This window comes from Aethina tumida, chromosome 7 (genome assembly GCF_024364675.1).
Source record: "Aethina tumida isolate Nest 87 chromosome 7, icAetTumi1.1, whole genome shotgun sequence".
In the NCBI taxonomy this organism is placed as follows: domain Eukaryota; kingdom Metazoa; phylum Arthropoda; class Insecta; order Coleoptera; family Nitidulidae; genus Aethina; species Aethina tumida.
In genome coordinates, this window is record NC_065441.1 from 7,395,877 (window position 1) to 7,412,766 (window position 16,890).

General features: G+C 30.5%; 7 protein-coding genes across 10 annotated transcripts; 4 read left to right on the top strand and 3 right to left on the bottom strand.

Annotated features, from left to right (window-relative positions):
- Positions 1-468: 468 nt before the first annotated feature.
- LOC109601243 (uncharacterized) lies at positions 469-1,813 on the top strand. The gene has a single exon (XM_020017464.2). It carries the CDS (start codon positions 486-488, stop codon positions 1,707-1,709), a length of 1,224 nt encoding a protein of 407 aa, XP_019873023.2. The 5' UTR covers positions 469-485; the 3' UTR covers positions 1,710-1,813.
- Positions 1,814-2,235: 422 nt separating this feature from the next.
- LOC109601244 (atypical kinase COQ8B, mitochondrial) lies at positions 2,236-5,119 on the bottom strand. 2 transcript variants are annotated; one of them, XM_049970218.1, is made up of 8 exons: positions 5,001-5,119; positions 4,629-4,895; positions 4,248-4,525; positions 3,985-4,195; positions 3,197-3,685; positions 2,880-3,082; positions 2,671-2,823; positions 2,236-2,579 (listed from the first exon to the last, which is right to left on the bottom strand). In XM_049970218.1, the coding sequence occupies exons 2-8, from the start codon at positions 4,891-4,893 to the stop codon at positions 2,301-2,303; spliced, it is 1,878 nt and encodes a 625-aa protein (XP_049826175.1). In that variant the 5' UTR covers positions 4,894-4,895; positions 5,001-5,119; the 3' UTR covers positions 2,236-2,300. The 2 variants fall into 2 exon arrangements, with proteins under 2 accessions (XP_049826175.1, XP_049826174.1); XM_049970217.1 differs by having other exon boundaries at positions 4,629-5,034.
- A 62-nt stretch (positions 5,120-5,181) lies between these two features.
- LOC109601219 (ESF1 homolog) lies at positions 5,182-7,363 on the top strand. The gene is made up of 2 exons (XM_020017441.2): positions 5,182-6,058; positions 6,113-7,363. Exons 1-2 carry the CDS (start codon positions 5,335-5,337, stop codon positions 7,351-7,353), a joined length of 1,965 nt encoding a protein of 654 aa, XP_019873000.2. The 5' UTR covers positions 5,182-5,334; the 3' UTR covers positions 7,354-7,363.
- A 704-nt stretch (positions 7,364-8,067) lies between these two features.
- Positions 8,068-9,887, bottom strand: LOC109601250 (N-alpha-acetyltransferase 30). Its single transcript, XM_020017472.2, has 2 exons — positions 9,190-9,887; positions 8,068-8,643 (listed from the first exon to the last, which is right to left on the bottom strand). The coding sequence occupies exons 1-2, from the start codon at positions 9,877-9,879 to the stop codon at positions 8,326-8,328; spliced, it is 1,008 nt and encodes a 335-aa protein (XP_019873031.1). The 5' UTR covers positions 9,880-9,887; the 3' UTR covers positions 8,068-8,325.
- A 71-nt stretch (positions 9,888-9,958) lies between these two features.
- LOC109607729 (cytochrome c oxidase assembly factor 6 homolog) lies at positions 9,959-13,011 on the top strand. Of its 2 annotated transcripts, XM_049970219.1 has the most exons (3): positions 10,004-10,092; positions 12,519-12,732; positions 12,844-13,011. In XM_049970219.1, the coding sequence occupies exons 2-3, from the start codon at positions 12,527-12,529 to the stop codon at positions 12,914-12,916; spliced, it is 279 nt and encodes a 92-aa protein (XP_049826176.1). In that variant the 5' UTR covers positions 10,004-10,092; positions 12,519-12,526; the 3' UTR covers positions 12,917-13,011. The 2 variants fall into 2 exon arrangements, with proteins under 2 accessions (XP_019879762.2, XP_049826176.1); XM_020024203.2 differs by lacking the exons at positions 12,519-12,732; positions 12,844-13,011 and adding an exon at positions 10,724-11,957 and having other exon boundaries at positions 9,959-10,092.
- Positions 13,012-13,719: 708 nt separating this feature from the next.
- Positions 13,720-14,767, bottom strand: LOC109607728 (N-alpha-acetyltransferase 38, NatC auxiliary subunit). Of its 2 annotated transcripts, XM_049969932.1 has the most exons (4): positions 14,687-14,767; positions 14,270-14,423; positions 14,168-14,221; positions 13,720-14,116 (listed from the first exon to the last, which is right to left on the bottom strand). In XM_049969932.1, the coding sequence occupies exons 2-4, from the start codon at positions 14,357-14,359 to the stop codon at positions 13,829-13,831; spliced, it is 432 nt and encodes a 143-aa protein (XP_049825889.1). In that variant the 5' UTR covers positions 14,360-14,423; positions 14,687-14,767; the 3' UTR covers positions 13,720-13,828. The 2 variants fall into 2 exon arrangements, with proteins under 2 accessions (XP_049825889.1, XP_019879761.1); XM_020024202.2 differs by lacking the exon at positions 14,687-14,767 and having other exon boundaries at positions 14,270-14,495.
- On the top strand, positions 14,713-16,724 carry LOC109607727 (mitochondrial import inner membrane translocase subunit TIM44). Its single transcript, XM_020024201.2, has 4 exons — positions 14,713-14,839; positions 14,981-15,073; positions 15,125-16,049; positions 16,102-16,724. Exons 2-4 carry the CDS (start codon positions 15,017-15,019, stop codon positions 16,374-16,376), a joined length of 1,257 nt encoding a protein of 418 aa, XP_019879760.1. The 5' UTR covers positions 14,713-14,839; positions 14,981-15,016; the 3' UTR covers positions 16,377-16,724.
- Positions 16,725-16,890: the final 166 nt, after the last annotated feature.

The window sequence follows — 16,890 nt, forward strand, 5'->3', positions numbered from 1 at the left end:
AATAAACAAAAGATGTTGCTTAACTTTAATTAACAAAGGCTGTTTTATTCAATTTTGATGGACACTAAAAATATTTGTTATTCGTGTATGTTTAAACTTACCGAAATCTCTTATTACAATAAATAAATTTATGATTGTTTTTATATACATTTTTGCTTAACTATTTATACAGACGAAATTAAAATATCATTTAATATTTTAGCAAATATTTATTAATGTTATTTATATAGACACATGTACACATGAGACATTATGATGGCACATGTTACGAGCAAAGGGATAAATTACTATGAGCAATTGAATTTACTCATAGACACATCCAGATTAATGTTATTTACTGGCGATTTACGTGCCCATTATTTTCACACATTGTTCTTAAAACAAATAATATTATAGACAGAGATGTGTCCAAATAGTTTTCCATTTGACGCACGTATTTTATATAAAAAGTTCTTTTCTGATGGATACTTTAGTAGTTTGCCAAAATGAGACTAACTTCTAATTTATTAACCTGCGACGAGTGCAAAGACATTCTTCAAAATGTTTTCGGTGACACCTCAGTGGAATTGGTGGATTGCGACCTCAAAAGTTTCGACGAAATATTGGGATATTTAGCGGAACATTTCAACTTAACCATTACCTATAAAAAGGACGGAGTTATTCAAGAAATCAAATTGTTCCTAAAAATGGTACCAATGATTAACGATAAACAAAATAAATTTGTGAAGAAGATGAGCGTTTTCGGTAAGGAGGTAAAAGTGTATCAAAACTTGTTGAAATATTTTAACGAACTACTGGATGAACCTTTTGCACCAAAGTTTATCTACCAGAAAAACTATGAGAAAGTTGTATGGGAAAATATGGCATTAAAAAATTTCAAAGTGTTGAATACAAACCGTATGAATGAAGAACAATGTTTGTCTGTGTTAAAATCACTGGCGGGATTACATGGAGCTTGTTTAATATTTGAGGAACAACAATCAGTTAATGGGAAAGTATTTAGAATCGACGGTCATTACCCTGATGAAGTAGAAGAGAAAACATTTTCTTATGAAGAAGGACATCCTAGATATGATTGGTTAAAAACAGCATCAAGCAGTATTGCTGATTTAGCAACATTTTTCTCAGATTCTTCAAAAACTGTAGAAAAATTCAAGAGGTACATCTTTAATGAACTTAGGGACTACTTAAAGCCATCTAAAAAATATCGAAATGTGTTGGTCCATGACGACCTTCATTCAAATAACATTATGTTTAACGAAAACAACCAAAGCATAATTGTGGACTACCAGTTGACGAGATATGCGCCTCCGGTTTTTGATGTACTTTTATTTTTATATTTGAATGCAGGAAGAACATATTTGAGTAATAATAAAGCTAGGTTGCTTAAATATTATTACACCAAACTGGAAGATGTCTTAGTTAAACACAATATAAAATTAGAAGAACTAATCTCAAGAGAAAATTTCGCAGAATCTGCCGAAGAATATGATTTACCAGCCTTAGTGGAAGCATGCCTATACGGTACAAATGTCTTAATATCACAAAAATTATCCAAGGAACTCATGTCCAACGAGGAGAACTTTGCAAAATTTATGTATCAGGATAGAGCATCCTTCATTACCAGAGAATTTACATCCGATCCGACTTTCCGAGATAGGTTTAGTGAAGTACTCATTCCTTTGTTTGAACTGTTCGAAAAAGCTTAATTCATTCAATTTTGTATTCGTTGTAAGGCTTAACTTTTCGTATTGTGTGGATATTATAATTCTATTCTAATGATTAAAGAATAAACGTAAATATAAAAAATTTATTTATTATTACTACCAGTATAAATTTAATATCACTTCAATTCATTCAATAAAAAGAGAAATACTCAATATCTAAATTTAGAAAAGATATTGGTATTTTATTAAAAATAGTGGAAACTGTATGAACTGTCCAAAATGTCTAGTTAAAATTTAATTTGCATACATTTTACTCCAAAAAATTCCTCAATCTGAATTATAAAAAACTACCTTCTGAATCGTTTAGAATGTCAGAAAAAAGTAAACCTTCCTGATATATTTGCGTAGTACGTTAAAAAAATCAATATTTATAATATAATGATTTTCATTCAAATGAATCAAATCTAGAGCAAATATTTAAATATTTTCATAATCTTTATTTAAACTTGAGAAAGGTTTTTCTAATACTTCTAAATTGACGAGACTTAATGAAATAAAACAACTAACGTCATTAACAATATTAGTTTTATTAACAACGTATATAAATATAGTTAAAATCCATTAGTTAAAAACTTATTGAATAGTATTCACATAGTTGTCATACAACTTCAAAAATATTGACTTGCACTCAATTTGAATTTGTAATTTAGTACACAACAAAAACACCCCTGAGAGTTTTCTGTGTAAAGAATATACTTCTTCTGGTGGTGGACATAATCTATGATTCAACATAGTCTGACTCAAAGTCGTTATTCGAGCGGTCATATCCTGGTTCGCAAAGTCATACTTTCCCGGACATCTAAACACCTCGCCTAATATCATTACTGCGTCTACGTGGGCTGTTTCCATGATCTGAAATTAAATCAATATCAAGTTCTAATATCTGTATAATTTATGTGTTGCATTGCTTGAAATTGAATTAAAACAGCGTTTTACTACTTACAGGACTTTCATATCCAGTTAGGAATCCCAGCTCCCTGGAAACATTTAAGACAGCATTGTGATCTCCGTCGCACGCAGCTTTCAATATTTGCACGTATTTGTCCATAAACTCTTTGGAGTACTCTCTGCTAGCACCAAAATCCAATAGCAATATCTAAAAGTACAGATTTTAATTTCAGTATTTTTTATAAATTATTAAAATTGTATTACTTGTTTTTTGGTCGGATTGTATAAGAAATTTGCCCAGTTTGGGTCAGTTTGCATGTATCTAAATTGCATAATTTCTCTTAAACAGAGCTCCATTATTTTATTTCCAATGAATTCACGATGTTCGAGTTCCATGTCGAAACACTGATCTACTGGTACGCCGTCCATAAGTTCTGTTGTAAAAACTTGCTTGGTGGACAATTGATCTAAACATAAACAAATAAATATTATGTTAATACTCAATCACAATAAAAAGAATCAAATCTTAAGACTTTAAAAGGTAATTTCCTAATTTTTATTTTAATTTCTCTGAAGCATACCTATTACATTCGGCACACGATATTCGTGGAAGGGTTTCAAAATCCCTTGGAACTTCTTTGTGCATTCGGCCTCCCTCACATAATCGACTTCCCAAGCAAGTTCCCTCTTAGCCACGGCCATCAAGTTTTCCAAAAACATCCCCTTTGGAAATACATTCCACATTTTCATGATTGTTGCCAAGTTCTCAATATCGCTCTCAATTCCTTTTGCCACTCCAGGGTATTGTATCTTTACAGCCACCTCTTGACCATCCTTGGTCTTTCCCCAATGTACTTGACCAATTGAGGCGGCAGCAAAGGGGCGGTTATCGAATTCAGCGAAACTCTCACGCCAGTTCGGACCGAGTTCGCCACTCATCACCTGCTCAACCTGCCAATCTGGCATAAAATCTGCTGATTTTCTAACACGTTCCAGTGCTTTCGCCAACTCCGGATGTACCACTGAATCATCCTGGATACTTAGTATCTGACCTAGTTTCAATGCAGCACCTAAAGGTATTCATTATTAAAAAATGCTACAAAAGAACAAATATATTTATTAAATGCGTTTTTATTTTTTTGTAATTTTCTGTACCAATGGTTAAATAAAAAATAATGGTTAATATTTATTAAGAATATTTTCTAACAATAGTTATTAACATCAATACATCTACCTAGAATGTATTTTCTCCTAACTGTTCATGTAATAACAGAAAGGTTAAGAAATAAACTTATAGGATACAACATAAAAAAAAACAATTCAACAATATTTATTAAAGTATTAGTAAACTGTTTACATTCACTCATACCTCTAACTTTGCATAAAGTATCAACAATTCTCTCCAAATTCGCTTTGGTTAAAAATAGGGTGGCAGGATCATCTGTTTGGGAAATTCCCAAAGTTCTTTTGGCATATTCACTAGCAGTACCAAGCCCTAACCCAGCAGCCAAAGTACCAAATGAGACCATTCTCCCAATCCTTGAGGATGGAACTTTTCTTTGCTTGGCGTTTTCTGACAGCTAAAGAATAATTATTGTGTACTGTGCTGATAATTGAATGATTTGCACAAACCTTTAATTTTGACTTTGGATTAGGGGAGGCAGTGACTTTTTGTTGTTCACTTATTGACTGTAACTCAGCATCATCCAGATCATCTCTGTCTTTCTCGCGCACCAATTTTGCTCTGTGCTCCATATCCAATTTTCTCAGTAATTCTTTTTCACTTTCACTTAACTTGATATCCAAATTGATACCAATTGTATTATTTATTGTACTTTTAGGAACATATGCTTTAGTTGTGTTGATATTTTCCAATTTTTCAGAACTACTACTTTTCCTGTCAGTTTGTGCTTAAAAAAACAAGCAGATTACTCAAGTGATTGCACTTCCCACAGATGTTTACCAAAAAAGGAGAAACAGGTTTGAAAAGATGATTAGTCATACAAAACTTACCAATATCCAAAGTGGAATAAACCTTAATGCCATGTGCGACTGCACAAAGTCTGTCTACACCTTCATAGGTCGACTCTGATATTTTTTTTAAATTGAGATCAGGATTTTTTTTTAAATTTTCACCTTTTATGCATTCTTCCAACAATGAACGAAAACTGGAATTTTGCCATATAACTTTCGAATTGCGCTTCTGTAACTCAATGCCCGCCTCTGCTATTAGTTGGAAAGCTTTTAAAATGCCTAGTACATCCTGACTTCGAGACATTACTGATGAACAGAAATCATCGTGTTATTTGTTATGAGATTAATTGAAGGTGATTCAAAGCATGTATTAGTATAATACCATTCAAATGAGCCATTATAACTACATACCTAATAAAATTAAAAACCATTACAAGAAATAATATTTTTAATAATATAACCTCAATATGAGGGATTTAGGTTAGATAAATTTCGACGTAACAGGGCAAAGTTGTCAATTATGTAACATTTCAGATGATTATCATAATATTTATCAATATAAATTGTAATTAATAATTCATAAATTAAATACAAAAATACATTTTTATGAACATTTATAACACACTAATTTTAAGTACATATTATTTCATATTATTGTTGAGTTTTGAAAAATTTGACAACGTCGCAATTTTAGAACACACGTTAGTTAACCTCTCTTTACACAAAGTTTTAATATCTGTTTACGATGGAGGATAAACGTTTTTCGCACATTACAAGCGACCCAAAATTTCGCAGAATACCGAAACATGAAAAGAAAGTGAAAATAGATAAGCGGTTTCAGTCTATGTTCAATGACAAAAAGTTTAAAGTAAAATATACGACCGACAAACGAGGAAGACCTGTAAGTTACACTTCTACGGAGGATTTGAAGCGATATTATGAATTAAGTTCTGAAGAAAGCGAGGATTCTGAAAACGAAGAGCAAGAGGAAGGTGGCAAGTTTGTTAAAGCCCCTAAAGAAGAACAGGATGATCTAAAAGTTAAACACAAAAGTGATAAGAATCTTACAAGTGACATTAAATCAAAACTAAAGAATTTAAATGTTGATTATGCTAGAGGTGAGACTGCTCTGTATTCAGAAAGCTCTTCTGATGATGATGAGAGTGAGAGTGAAGTCTCAGACACTGAGGACATTGATCACAAATGGGGCGAACTTGATGCTGATGCGGAAACGACGGAAGAAGCTACATATAGATTAGCTGTATGTAATATGGATTGGGATAGAATAAGAGCTACAGATTTAATGGTGTTGTTCAATTCATTTTTACCACCTGGAGGAGTTATTCAATCTGTAGCGATATACCCATCAGAATTTGGCAAAAAAAGACTAGCAGAAGAAGAAATTAAAGGGCCTATAGAACTTGTGGATGGCAATCAAGAAGAGGCAAATGAAGATGAAACTGAAGAAGGTAAATAAAATATTTTAAAATTGTAACAATTTTTAATATTTTTACACTTTTCAGGATCAAAATATCACATGGAAAAGTTGAGACAATATCAGCTAAATAGATTGAAGTATTATTATGCAGTTGTGACATTTGATAACCCAAATTCAGCCAATAAAATCTACACTGAGTGTGATGGAATGGAGTATGAATCAAGTGCCACAAAAATTGATCTGCGTTTTATACCAGATGATATGACATTTGATGATGAACCTAAAGAAACATGTGATAAATTACCTGAATTAAATAAATATGAACCTAGGTTCTTTACTACAACAGCATTACAGCAAGCTAAAGTTGACTTAACATGGGATGAAACTGACCCTGGTAGACTTGAGATGACCCAAAAATTGAACAGTGGAAAAATTGATGATGTAACTGAAAATGATTTACAAAACTACTTGGCTGGAAGCAGTGATGAAGAGAGTGAAGAAGAAGTGGAGGAGAATGAAGAAGAGGAAGGTGAACCTGGAAATGTTTTGGACAAGTATAAAGCCTTGCTTCAAGACATTGAAGAAAAAGAAAATCAGAAAAAGAATAAGGATGTAGAAATGGAAATTACATGGGGATTAGGTCTTAAGGATGAGGCAGAAAAGCTTGTGAAGAAGAAATTAGCAGATGCTGAAGAGAAAACACCATTCCAGAAATATTTAGACAAGAGGAAGGAAAAGAAAAAAGAGAAAAGACTACAGAAAAAGAAAATGGTAGATGATGGTGATGATGATGGAGATTCTGACATTCCCTCTGATATTGATATGAATGATCCATACTTTGCTGAAGAGTTCAATAATCCAGAATTTAAGAAAAAGAAGAATAAAGAAAATAAAATAAAAGATGATAATGATAAGGAAGACAATGCAGAGTTAGAATTATTATTAATGAATGAAGAAGATGGAAAGAAACACTTTAATTTGAAAAAGATTCAAGATGAAGAAAACGAGAGTAAAAGTAAAAAGAAACGTAAAAATAAAAAGGGAAAAGAAGAAGAGCCAAAGGATAATTTTGAAGTTAATGTTAATGATGATAGATTTTCTGCTCTTTTTACTAGCCACCATTTCAATATTGATCCCACTGACCCTAATTTTAAGAAAACAAAGGGTATGGAAAAACTTATAACGGAGAAGATTAAACGGCGAACAGACGATGATGAAAATGAAGCAAAAAGGCCGAAATTGGAGAATAAAAAGAAAAAGAATGCTGAACTTAGTTTACTTGTTAAAAATGTTAAACGAAAAACTGAAGCCTTTAAAAATAAATAAATAAATCAGACTAATTCGTTTTAATTTCAATAACTAAATCAAAAACTGTTTTATTGAATTATAAAATATGAGTTATGTAAAATAAAACACAAATGTAGTTATAAATTTTGGTATACTATATAACACTTCATATTATACTAAAATATTTACAAAAATTTACATAATTATAGACAAATTGTCATATAAATACAAACATATACAAGCATATTATATACTTAAAATTATTGAGAATATGCTTTTCCTACAATTTTATACTATTTGCAATAGTACAATTTAGAGATTTTTCAATTTCAAATTCCAATAGCATATTCTCCCGTTTATTATATATTTTTTGAGTTACAAAAGCTATTTCACATTATGACTGACATTCATTAAATATTTACCTATTTACTTTGTCTTAGAGCGCTGTTAAAATGTCTAACCTGAATGAATGTTACACAACCTTATCAAGAAAACATCTTTAAACTAAACTTACTTTTTTGTATTATATATCAAATTAAATAAAATTTTGAAAAAAAAATATAAAGCGTTTAAAACTACAATGCAGTAGACAAAGTTTCCAAGCAAATAAATTACATTCAAAATCAATTATACTGCAAACATTTGTCAAATATTGTGAGCTTCACAACCAGTCCCAAAAGGCATATGTATTGCTCAATATCCAAACATCAAAATTTATAATTGTGTATAAATTCCATCAAATCAAAACGAAACTTAAATTTAAAAATCATACCACGTTAAACCTTTATTATACCTGTCTTATATACATTTATCTAATAGTGTATGTACAGTCACTGGTAAACTGAAACAACTCATAATAAATTGCACCAATTCACTTGCTGTAAAGTTGATAATCTATAACAAAAAACATACAACAAACAACAACAATAAAACTTCAAAATTAAATTTAACAAAAGTAAAAACTGATTCGAATATGGCATTGAGAAGATGGAACAGTTGAGGTGCACAATCTCATCTGAGCCACAGTTTTAAACGTAACGCGTCCACGCCGTTTAAGTAGTACCTAAACAACCTCTTGTCCCTAACAAAACCCAATTTCTCATACAGCTGCAGCGCCGGTTTGTTGGTCACCTCCGTCTCCAATACCACTTCGTCAGCATCGCCCCGAATCATCTCTTCTATCGCCAATTCCACCAGTTTTGAACCGATGCGCTTTTTACGGTAATCCTTGTCGACCGCCAGCATCGCAATGTAACCTCTTTTAATTACTTTACGGTGAGTGTCCAGCTTACAAACTATTGCACCTACGCATTTCTCCTCGCTCATTGCCTGAAATGTAAAAAAAAATTATATAACAAAATGGGCTCTTCGCATGAACATTGATTTTTTATTATGATACAAGAATTCGTAACATAAGGATAGCACAAAAATTTTGAAAATGTAAATTAAACATATTATTTTTTCATATTCATGTTTCAAATTTTTTAGGCAATGGCAGCATATTTTTATGTAAATTTATAATAAATTTCAGAATATTCTTTTTGATACAAATTTTCTTCATTAAAAAAATCAACACTCAATGACTTGAAAATAACAATATTTGAAATTGTACAATTACTATTAAAGTGTTTTAAAATCATATTAATTCAATGTGTCAAAGATTACATAACATTAATAAATATTGATAACAATGATGACACAATAACATACTCTAATTAGATAAAAAATTATATAATAAAAAAATATTTTTAAATTTAAATGTTACACTTCAACAGTAGCTTTCAAAAATACAAATTCTTAAAATTTGGTTTCAACAAACCCTCATATATGAATAAAATTATTAGAATATTAAAAAATGTAACCCTCCTTACTTACCAAAAAGCATAATTTTGGCCAGTTATGAATAAAATATCTGTAAGTATAAATTGAATATGGTTCTGAAAGATCTTTCTGAATGATCTTCATAATCATTGGCATTTGTAATTCTGACTCATACTGCATAAACTGAACAGGAGTATCATCTTCAATCTGTCCTGTTTCTTCAGTTTTATTCTCTAATTGCATACTCACTAAACTTTCAACTACATCAAGGATTTCCTTTGTACTGCAACCTGAGTCAATAGAAGGCAGAACTGGATCAATTTGGCTACATGATGCTAATGATTCACTATAACTTAATTTGTTTAAATCAGACTCCTTATCTAATAATTTTTTTGATTTGTTTAAATCCATATCACTAAGATCTTGTCTATCTATATCACTAAGATGTTCTGTGGTCTCTTTCAACTTAGTTTTCTTCTTTTTTGTATGTTTAATGTCTTTACTGGAGTCTAGAGAATCACTATCCAGTCCATTCATTGTTTTTTCTTTGTATGCTTGGCAGTTATCTTCATTGAGGTGTTTCTGATTTTTTTTGTTTTTCTCGTCGAAGTTATCCTCAGGCCCGACGCCGTTTACTACTCCATTTATGTGTTCATTGAGGATAAAATCGTCTTTAACGCTCTCTTCCGCATACTTTGTTGAAGGGCACTTGACTTTGGTTTTCTTTCCAGCAGGTTTATTCATTATAAATTAATTAAAGAAGTTTGAACTTAAAAGTTGCGTAAATAATTCGATGTTTACGAAAACAAAGTATTACTAATCTTCATTTCGGACATATTGATGAGATTTTCAGAACTAGACAGGGATTTTTAGGTTACGTTTTATCTTCAGATGTCAAAGTTAATTCCTGGAATAGAGAAACAAGATTGATCAAAAAACTACGCAACCAGTGCCAAGGTAAATTTAAATATATTTATTTATAACGACTAATACAGACTTACGATTATTTTAATTCATTCCGGTTTAAATTATAACTTTTAAAATTTATTCATAACCTTAATTTTTTCAGTGAAGTTGATTTAATCAGTGACGTTTTGTTAAAATGTTGGTAATGCTGACAGCGGGAAATTTAAACATGGTAAATACACTGCTCAATGTAAAACGATATTTTGACATTGGCCAACATTAAAACAATTTTTGAAATTTAAAGTGTTGTATATCAAACAAAAATAAAGTTATGGCGAAATAACATATTTATATTTGTACATTAAAATATTGAATAAATAAAATACATTTATTTATTTATGATTCTAAAATCACATACAATTATTTAAGATGATTAAGATAATTAATGTTATGTTATACATCATAATGTTAGAAATTACCATTTTTTCACACATTCTGTAGGATTAGTATTAGTAATTCACATTCATTGCTTTAACAGTTTTATTGTTCAAAACTTATTTGAAATGGAACATTACATAAATTATAATGTATTATAATAATAATTATAATTAAGTAATAACAAAGAAGAAAATACAGTTACATAGATGAAAAATTCGACATTGATTGGATTATTTTGTTAAAGGATGTCTGGAATAATATCTGTTCTCAGCAACACTACCAATCTTTTAAAAGAACTGCAGAGAGTATTGCCACTCTTGACATTCAGTCAAGTGATAAACCCAGAAATCGACACAAATTTGAAACAATCCAAAGTTATAGTTGCCGATTTCGACTTGATTGGGCCTCATTTGTACAACTTACCAAACGTGCAGTGGATACAAGGCACTTGGGCGGGGACGGATGCGCTTATGCCGTTCATTAATAAAAGCGATCCGCCGAAATTTCCAATCTCGAGATTTTCCGGAGATGCTTTTGGTGCCCTTATGGGAGAATATGTTTTAGCCAATGTAATCAACTATGAACGGGACTTTTTCAAAGTCAAAGATAATCAAAGGGAACAAATGTGGTCGACAGACGGAAAAATTTCCGATTATAGGGCGATTGGGGATATGACTTTTGGTATACTGGGTTTAGGAAATATTGGAAGCAGGATAGGGAAAATTTTACAGGGTTTAGGAGGGACAATTTATGGGTACGGAAGGAAACCAACCATAGATAAAAATGAATATGATTTTGTTGAACAGTACTTCACTAAATCAACTTTGCCTTGTCTTTTGAAAAGTTGCGATTACATAATTAACGTAATGCCAAAAACTAATGACACAACAGACTTACTAAGTGGGGATATTTTAAAAAATTGCTTGGATAAGCAAACCGTTTTTATCAATATTGGACGAGGAAATATAATTTCAGAAGAGTCGCTCATTAAAGCTCTGAAAGAGAATTGGATTCAGGCTGCTATTTTGGACGTTTTCGAAGGTGAACCACTGAGTAAGAAGAGCGAATTGTGGAATTTACCCAACGTTTTTATTACGCCCCACGTCTCTGGACAAAGCAGAGCGAAGGATATTGCTGTGCAGTTTAAGAAGAATTTAGAACAATTTGAAAATAACAAAACGATTCCAAATATAATAGATTTCCAGAAAGGATATTAACAAGATTTATGGCTAATAATTTAGTTAAATAGTTACAAATTATGTATATCTTTTTTAGAATTAAATGACTCAAAGCAAACAACTCGGTTTATTTTGAAAACCCAGCGGATTAATTCATATTTTTTCAGTTAAATTATAATCTTGGCATCAAATCAAAAGTGTAGGATGATGGCGTAAAACAGCTGGCGTGCAGGTACACGTTTTGGTGTATTTGCTGTTTTATGAATAAGTGTCTTATTTTTGTATACTGTAGTAGTAAAAATTGTCATATTTTTACATTTTCAGTGGTAAAAATGTACAATGTTTATTAATGTACAATTTTTATTAATTATGTTTCGAAATCGACCAATTACACAGTTCACAGTTCTTCTTAATAGAATAGAGTTTGTTAAAACAAACTCTATAATTTAAAAATTATTGTATAAATTTAACAATAGCAAAACATATTATTTTTATTTGTATGGTAAATTAATAGTATCAGTAAATAGGTTTAATTAAAATTAAATTCGTCATGCTTTTAAAGATTAGGTAAATATCCACAGGTTTATTGGTTTAAACTAAATGTTTAAACCATCTAATAAATTCAACGTCCAGATATATGAGTTTATAAATTTGAAAGTTCCTTTTCAACCAGTCATAAATTTTCTGGAATGTCCATAGCAAATGTCAACCATATTTATTTTCGGTTGTCCCGATGTAAATATAAAATATTTAGATGAGCTATTTATAAGTCTGCATATCTTATATTTGATTTGCTGATATTTTCAAACGATTTACATCATATTAAGTGGGATTGATAAACTAAATCGAGATGATGTTTAGTTTCAGTCATGTCTTTTCCTACAAAGGAGGAGCGCGCTCAATGTTGGGGTGCCCGTGATAAATACTGGGAGTGCCTAGATACGAATTCGAAAAAAGAAAGTGTGTGTCAAGAATTCAGGAAGCTTTATGAAAAATCGTGTTCGGCACAGTGGGTCAAACATTTCGACCGTAAACGGGATTATCTGAAATTCAAGGAGAAAATCGAAAAGGACGGGTATGAGCCTTTAAATGAGAATAACATTAAGTAGCGCAAATTGTTGTTTTGTAGTCTTAGAATTGTAATTAATAAATTGTGAGATTTATTCTGTGTTTTATTGTATTACAGAATTCCAAATAAAATCATAAAAGATGGGTGTTTTCAAAGGCGGAGGGTGTATCAGGATATAGCCTGTCATTAGAATATCAAAGTTACTGATGCTGTGATATGGATCAATAAATGTATAAATATATTCAAAAGTTTGTGGTTTCTGTAACCTAATAAGAATGCGATTTTGTTTGTTGTTGGTGCGATTCATTTCAGAGGTGCTTATAAATAAATTTTAAGAACCATTACATATTCGATTTATTTATAATTTTATTTTTTTTTTTTATATTTGTGTATTTATTCAAATATATCTATTTTTATTAATATATATGTATTAATGTTAGAAACGTTAACTTTTTTTTGACATTTTTTACCTAAAATAATTATTTTTAATAATTGTTATATAAAATTAATTTCACTAATATTTACTTCCTATATAAATGTATGCATTAAACATCAATTTAACATAAAAATATAAAATAAACTTTGCTTCAGTAATATTTTAATTTAATTTGGTTATTTTTAAATACAGATTATTTTGTTGTAAGTCTAATTTTAGAATTGCTAAGCACATTTAATTTTCAACAGTTTGGTATATAGCAATAGATGTTTTACGAAAAACGTTGATGTAACATTTATATTTCAATTTTAATTTTATTCTCAATAAAGAAAATCGATAGATATTTGAAATTGTAGTGTCTAGTTTCAGAAACTTTTGCTAATGAATTAAAGACCTAAAAATTTACATTTGTTAAAGAAAATCAATTAAAACAATAAAATCTATATTCTTGTCTTTAATTTTTTAAAATTGGTCTATAGAATATATAAAATTGATTAATAGAATTAAATTTGGAATAAAAGAATTTTTGATCTTAATTTTGTAATATATTTATTGTATTTATATGTATATTTTTTTCTTAATCTTTTACTTCCTCATTTACTCATAAACATCAGACATACAGCCTTTCTCTGAACAGTCTTGTTGCCAAGTCTAAATTACAAAGTCTCATACAATATCATCCTGGTCAGATATATTGTACACTGAATAATTTTCATTAAGATCCAGTTCAACTTTCACAATATGCCTTCCAGGTATCATTACTAAACCCAGCATTCTCCTGTCATCATTGATATTATCCTGGCTAATTGGTAAATACTCAGTACAAGACCCAAGAATTATATTTGCATCTCTGTCTGTGCAGAAGAATACTCCTATGAGAGTCCTGCCATCAGTCATTTTAATTCTTAATGGTTTATTCAACCAAGACCTTAATTTGGCCACACCTTCCAATTCCTTAAAACATACATTTTTACTAATATACCTATTTACTTAAAAATTATTTACATTTTCTTGTGTGGTTCCTGAGTGTTCAATATCTGCATTCAGGCAACCTGAAGCCTAAAAATAAATATTATATTTTATATTTTATAAACAGAAAAAACATACCTCAGATTTTTTGTTTAAATTATCTTCAGTAGGTTCACTAGAGGTATTTTGAAGTTTCGTATTTTCTATAGCAGCATTTTGTACATCCATTTTTGTTCAACGATTATGTGAAAACATTAGTAAGTTAGAACTACTTACATTTTCTGTGGAGCTACTACAATAGAATTAAGAACAATCATAAACGTTTCATTAAGAGAAATATTAATTTTTAATATTATTTAAAATATTATTGATATTCATTAGAAATAATTTGACAAATTGATTTTTAATTATTTTGGTTTTTATTTTAGACATTTGTTATTTATTTTATATATTTTCCACAATTTAAACATCTCGTGAACAATATAATATATTCCATTTAGTAAACAATTACATAATATTAAATAGTTCGGTTTAGGTATAAAAAAACATACTCACGGAAAAATTATTTAACCAATTAATAAGCAAGGTTGAAAGTTGAATGTCACCTAACCTCAAAATTTTTCGTGACACTTATGTCATAATCCAATTGGAAATTTTCATTTAGTAATAATTACCTTCATTTTGAAACATACTCTGGATTACCATTAGGTAATTAGTCGCCGCACCCCCAATTACAATTGTGATAGTACTTATATTTTATTCATTAAATTGTCAAAAAATAAAATCAAACTATTTCACTCATAGGTTATGTCCAAATAGTTAAAAACGTGATGTATTTTCTTATTTCAGGTAATCTTTAATCAAAATTCAAGTTCAATAGGAATTATGCATCGATTAAACTATGTTTTACTACGTAATTCATTACGGAAAACCCCAACTGGGGTAAGTATTATATTACACAACAGGATTGATGTTAACAGTGAAAAATTTTAGTTGCGGTTTTATGCGAAAGAACAAAGACGACAGACCTTTATATCACGGTTATACGATAACTTCCGGGATGAAATGGCAAAAAACAAGGAGATGAAAGAATCTTTAAAAAAATTTCGAGAGGAAGCACAAAAATTGGAACAAAGTGACGCTTTAAAAGCCGCCCGGCAAAAATTTGAAAACGTTGAAAAGGAAGCAAGCAAAGGAAGTGAAGTGTTCAAAGAGAAATTTAGTTCGATTAAGGAGAAAGTTCAAGAAGTTGTGGAGGAAGTGGGAAAATCGAATATTGCAAAACAAGCTGGGAAAATATCAGAAGAAATTGGTAAAACTACTCACACATTTACGGAAAAAGCTCAAGAACTGGGGAAGACCAGTGCCTTCCAAAGCATTTCTCAGGCTACAGAAGCTGTGAAAAAAGAAATTGAGACAACAAGTATAGAAGGTAGGGTTTATGTGAGCCCCACTAAACTAAGGAAAAGAACTGAAACATCTGCAGTCCAAAATGTTAAGTATTATGAAGCCAATACTGAAGCTACGGGAGTTGAATTACACAAGGATTCTAAGTTTTATCAATCATGGCAAAATTTTAAAGACAATAACCAGTATGTGCATAAAGTAATTAATTGGAAACTAAAGTATGATGAGAGTGACAACCCATTAATTAGAGCCTCAAGGGTGTTAACAGAAAAAGTATCTGATGTAATTGGTGGATTATTTAGTAAAACTGAATTATCTGAAACACTAACTGAGATTTGCAAAATAGACAGTTCATTTGATACAAAACGCTTTTTGAAACAATGTGAAACTGATATTATTCCAAATGTATTGGAAGCAATGACAAGGGGGGATTTGGAAGTTTTAAAAGACTGGTGCCATGAAGGACCCTATAACATCTTTGCAATTCCTATTCAAGAAGCCTACAAAAAAGGTAATATTATGAAGGCTTCATAGAATTAAATACATGTCTAATTAAATTTCAGGTTACAAAATTGAATCAAAAATTTTGGACATTGACAATGTAGACCTAGTAATGGGAAAAGTTATGGACCAGGGCCCAGTTTTAATCATATCATTCACCTCACAGCAAATGATGTGTGTTAAAGACAAACAAGGAACTGTTGTGGAAGGAGATCCAGATAAAGTAATGAGGGTGGCATACGTATGGGTGTTGTGCCGGGACACAACTGAACCAGATCCAAGGGCAGCTTGGCGGCTTCTGGATTTATCAGCCAGCAGTACAGAACAGCTGGTGTAATCAATATAGATATCTTAGATATCGAAAATGCAACTAAAGTTGTTTTTGTGTTAAATTTTGTACTCAAGAACAAATTAATATTTGTAAATAGTGCTAATTTCAGAAAAGCAATTTTATTTGTAGTGCAAGACCTCTGTTGTTTTGTTGGTCGCCCCTTAAAATGGTTGTTATAGTTTCAAATGGATAAACTTGTTTTCATTACACACCACAGATTGTTCATTTGGAGTCAAGGCAACGCGATGTTTTGGAGTCAGATTTATTTATTGTGATTCTAAATTTTGTTGTTTTTGTACAAATTTAATTGTATAGATATAATTTATATATTTTCAATAAAAACACTGTTTTTAATATCTTTTTTACATATACCTTTACAAAAATGCGAAGTACCTCAATTGAGGGGCCAATTTCTCATCTCTGGGCTGAAAAAATGCAAAAATGAAAAATGGGTTAAGCCACAACTACGAAAATCTCCCTGTTTTTAGTACACCTCTACGTTAAAACATTTTTATCTTTC

Bases quoted from the DNA above. Each gene is read 5' to 3' on its own strand.
- LOC109601243 (XM_020017464.2), top strand. From the start codon at position 486: ATGAGACTAACTTCTAATTTATTAACCTGCGACGAGTGCAAAGACATT.
- LOC109601244 (XM_049970218.1), bottom strand. From the start codon at position 4,893: ATGTCTCGAAGTCAGGATGTACTAGGCATTTTAAAAGCTTTCCAACTA. The intron at 4,196-4,247 runs GTTTGTGCAAAT...ATTATTCTTTAG, and splicing joins ATCCAAAGTCAAAATTAAAG to CTGTCAGAAAACGCCAAGCA. The intron at 3,686-3,984 runs GTATGAGTGAAT...GAATACCTTTAG, and splicing joins TACTTTATGCAAAGTTAGAG to GTGCTGCATTGAAACTAGGT.
- LOC109601219 (XM_020017441.2), top strand. From the start codon at position 5,335: ATGGAGGATAAACGTTTTTCGCACATTACAAGCGACCCAAAATTTCGC. The intron at 6,059-6,112 runs GTAAATAAAATA...TACACTTTTCAG, and splicing joins TGAAGATGAAACTGAAGAAG to GATCAAAATATCACATGGAA.
- LOC109601250 (XM_020017472.2), bottom strand. From the start codon at position 9,879: ATGAATAAACCTGCTGGAAAGAAAACCAAAGTCAAGTGCCCTTCAACA. The intron at 8,644-9,189 runs GTAAGTAAGGAG...TTTACATTTCAG, and splicing joins GGCCAAAATTATGCTTTTTG to GCAATGAGCGAGGAGAAATG.
- LOC109607729 (XM_020024203.2), top strand. From the start codon at position 10,725: ATGTCTGGAATAATATCTGTTCTCAGCAACACTACCAATCTTTTAAAA.
- LOC109607728 (XM_049969932.1), bottom strand. From the start codon at position 14,359: ATGGATGTACAAAATGCTGCTATAGAAAATACGAAACTTCAAAATACC. The intron at 14,222-14,269 runs GTATGTTTTTTC...ATTTATTTTTAG, and splicing joins ATTTAAACAAAAAATCTGAG to GCTTCAGGTTGCCTGAATGC. The intron at 14,117-14,167 runs GTAAATAATTTT...GTATGTTTTAAG, and splicing joins CAGGAACCACACAAGAAAAT to GAATTGGAAGGTGTGGCCAA.
- LOC109607727 (XM_020024201.2), top strand. From the start codon at position 15,017: ATGCATCGATTAAACTATGTTTTACTACGTAATTCATTACGGAAAACC. The intron at 15,074-15,124 runs GTAAGTATTATA...GAAAAATTTTAG, and splicing joins TACGGAAAACCCCAACTGGG to TTGCGGTTTTATGCGAAAGA. The intron at 16,050-16,101 runs GTAATATTATGA...ATTAAATTTCAG, and splicing joins TCAAGAAGCCTACAAAAAAG to GTTACAAAATTGAATCAAAA.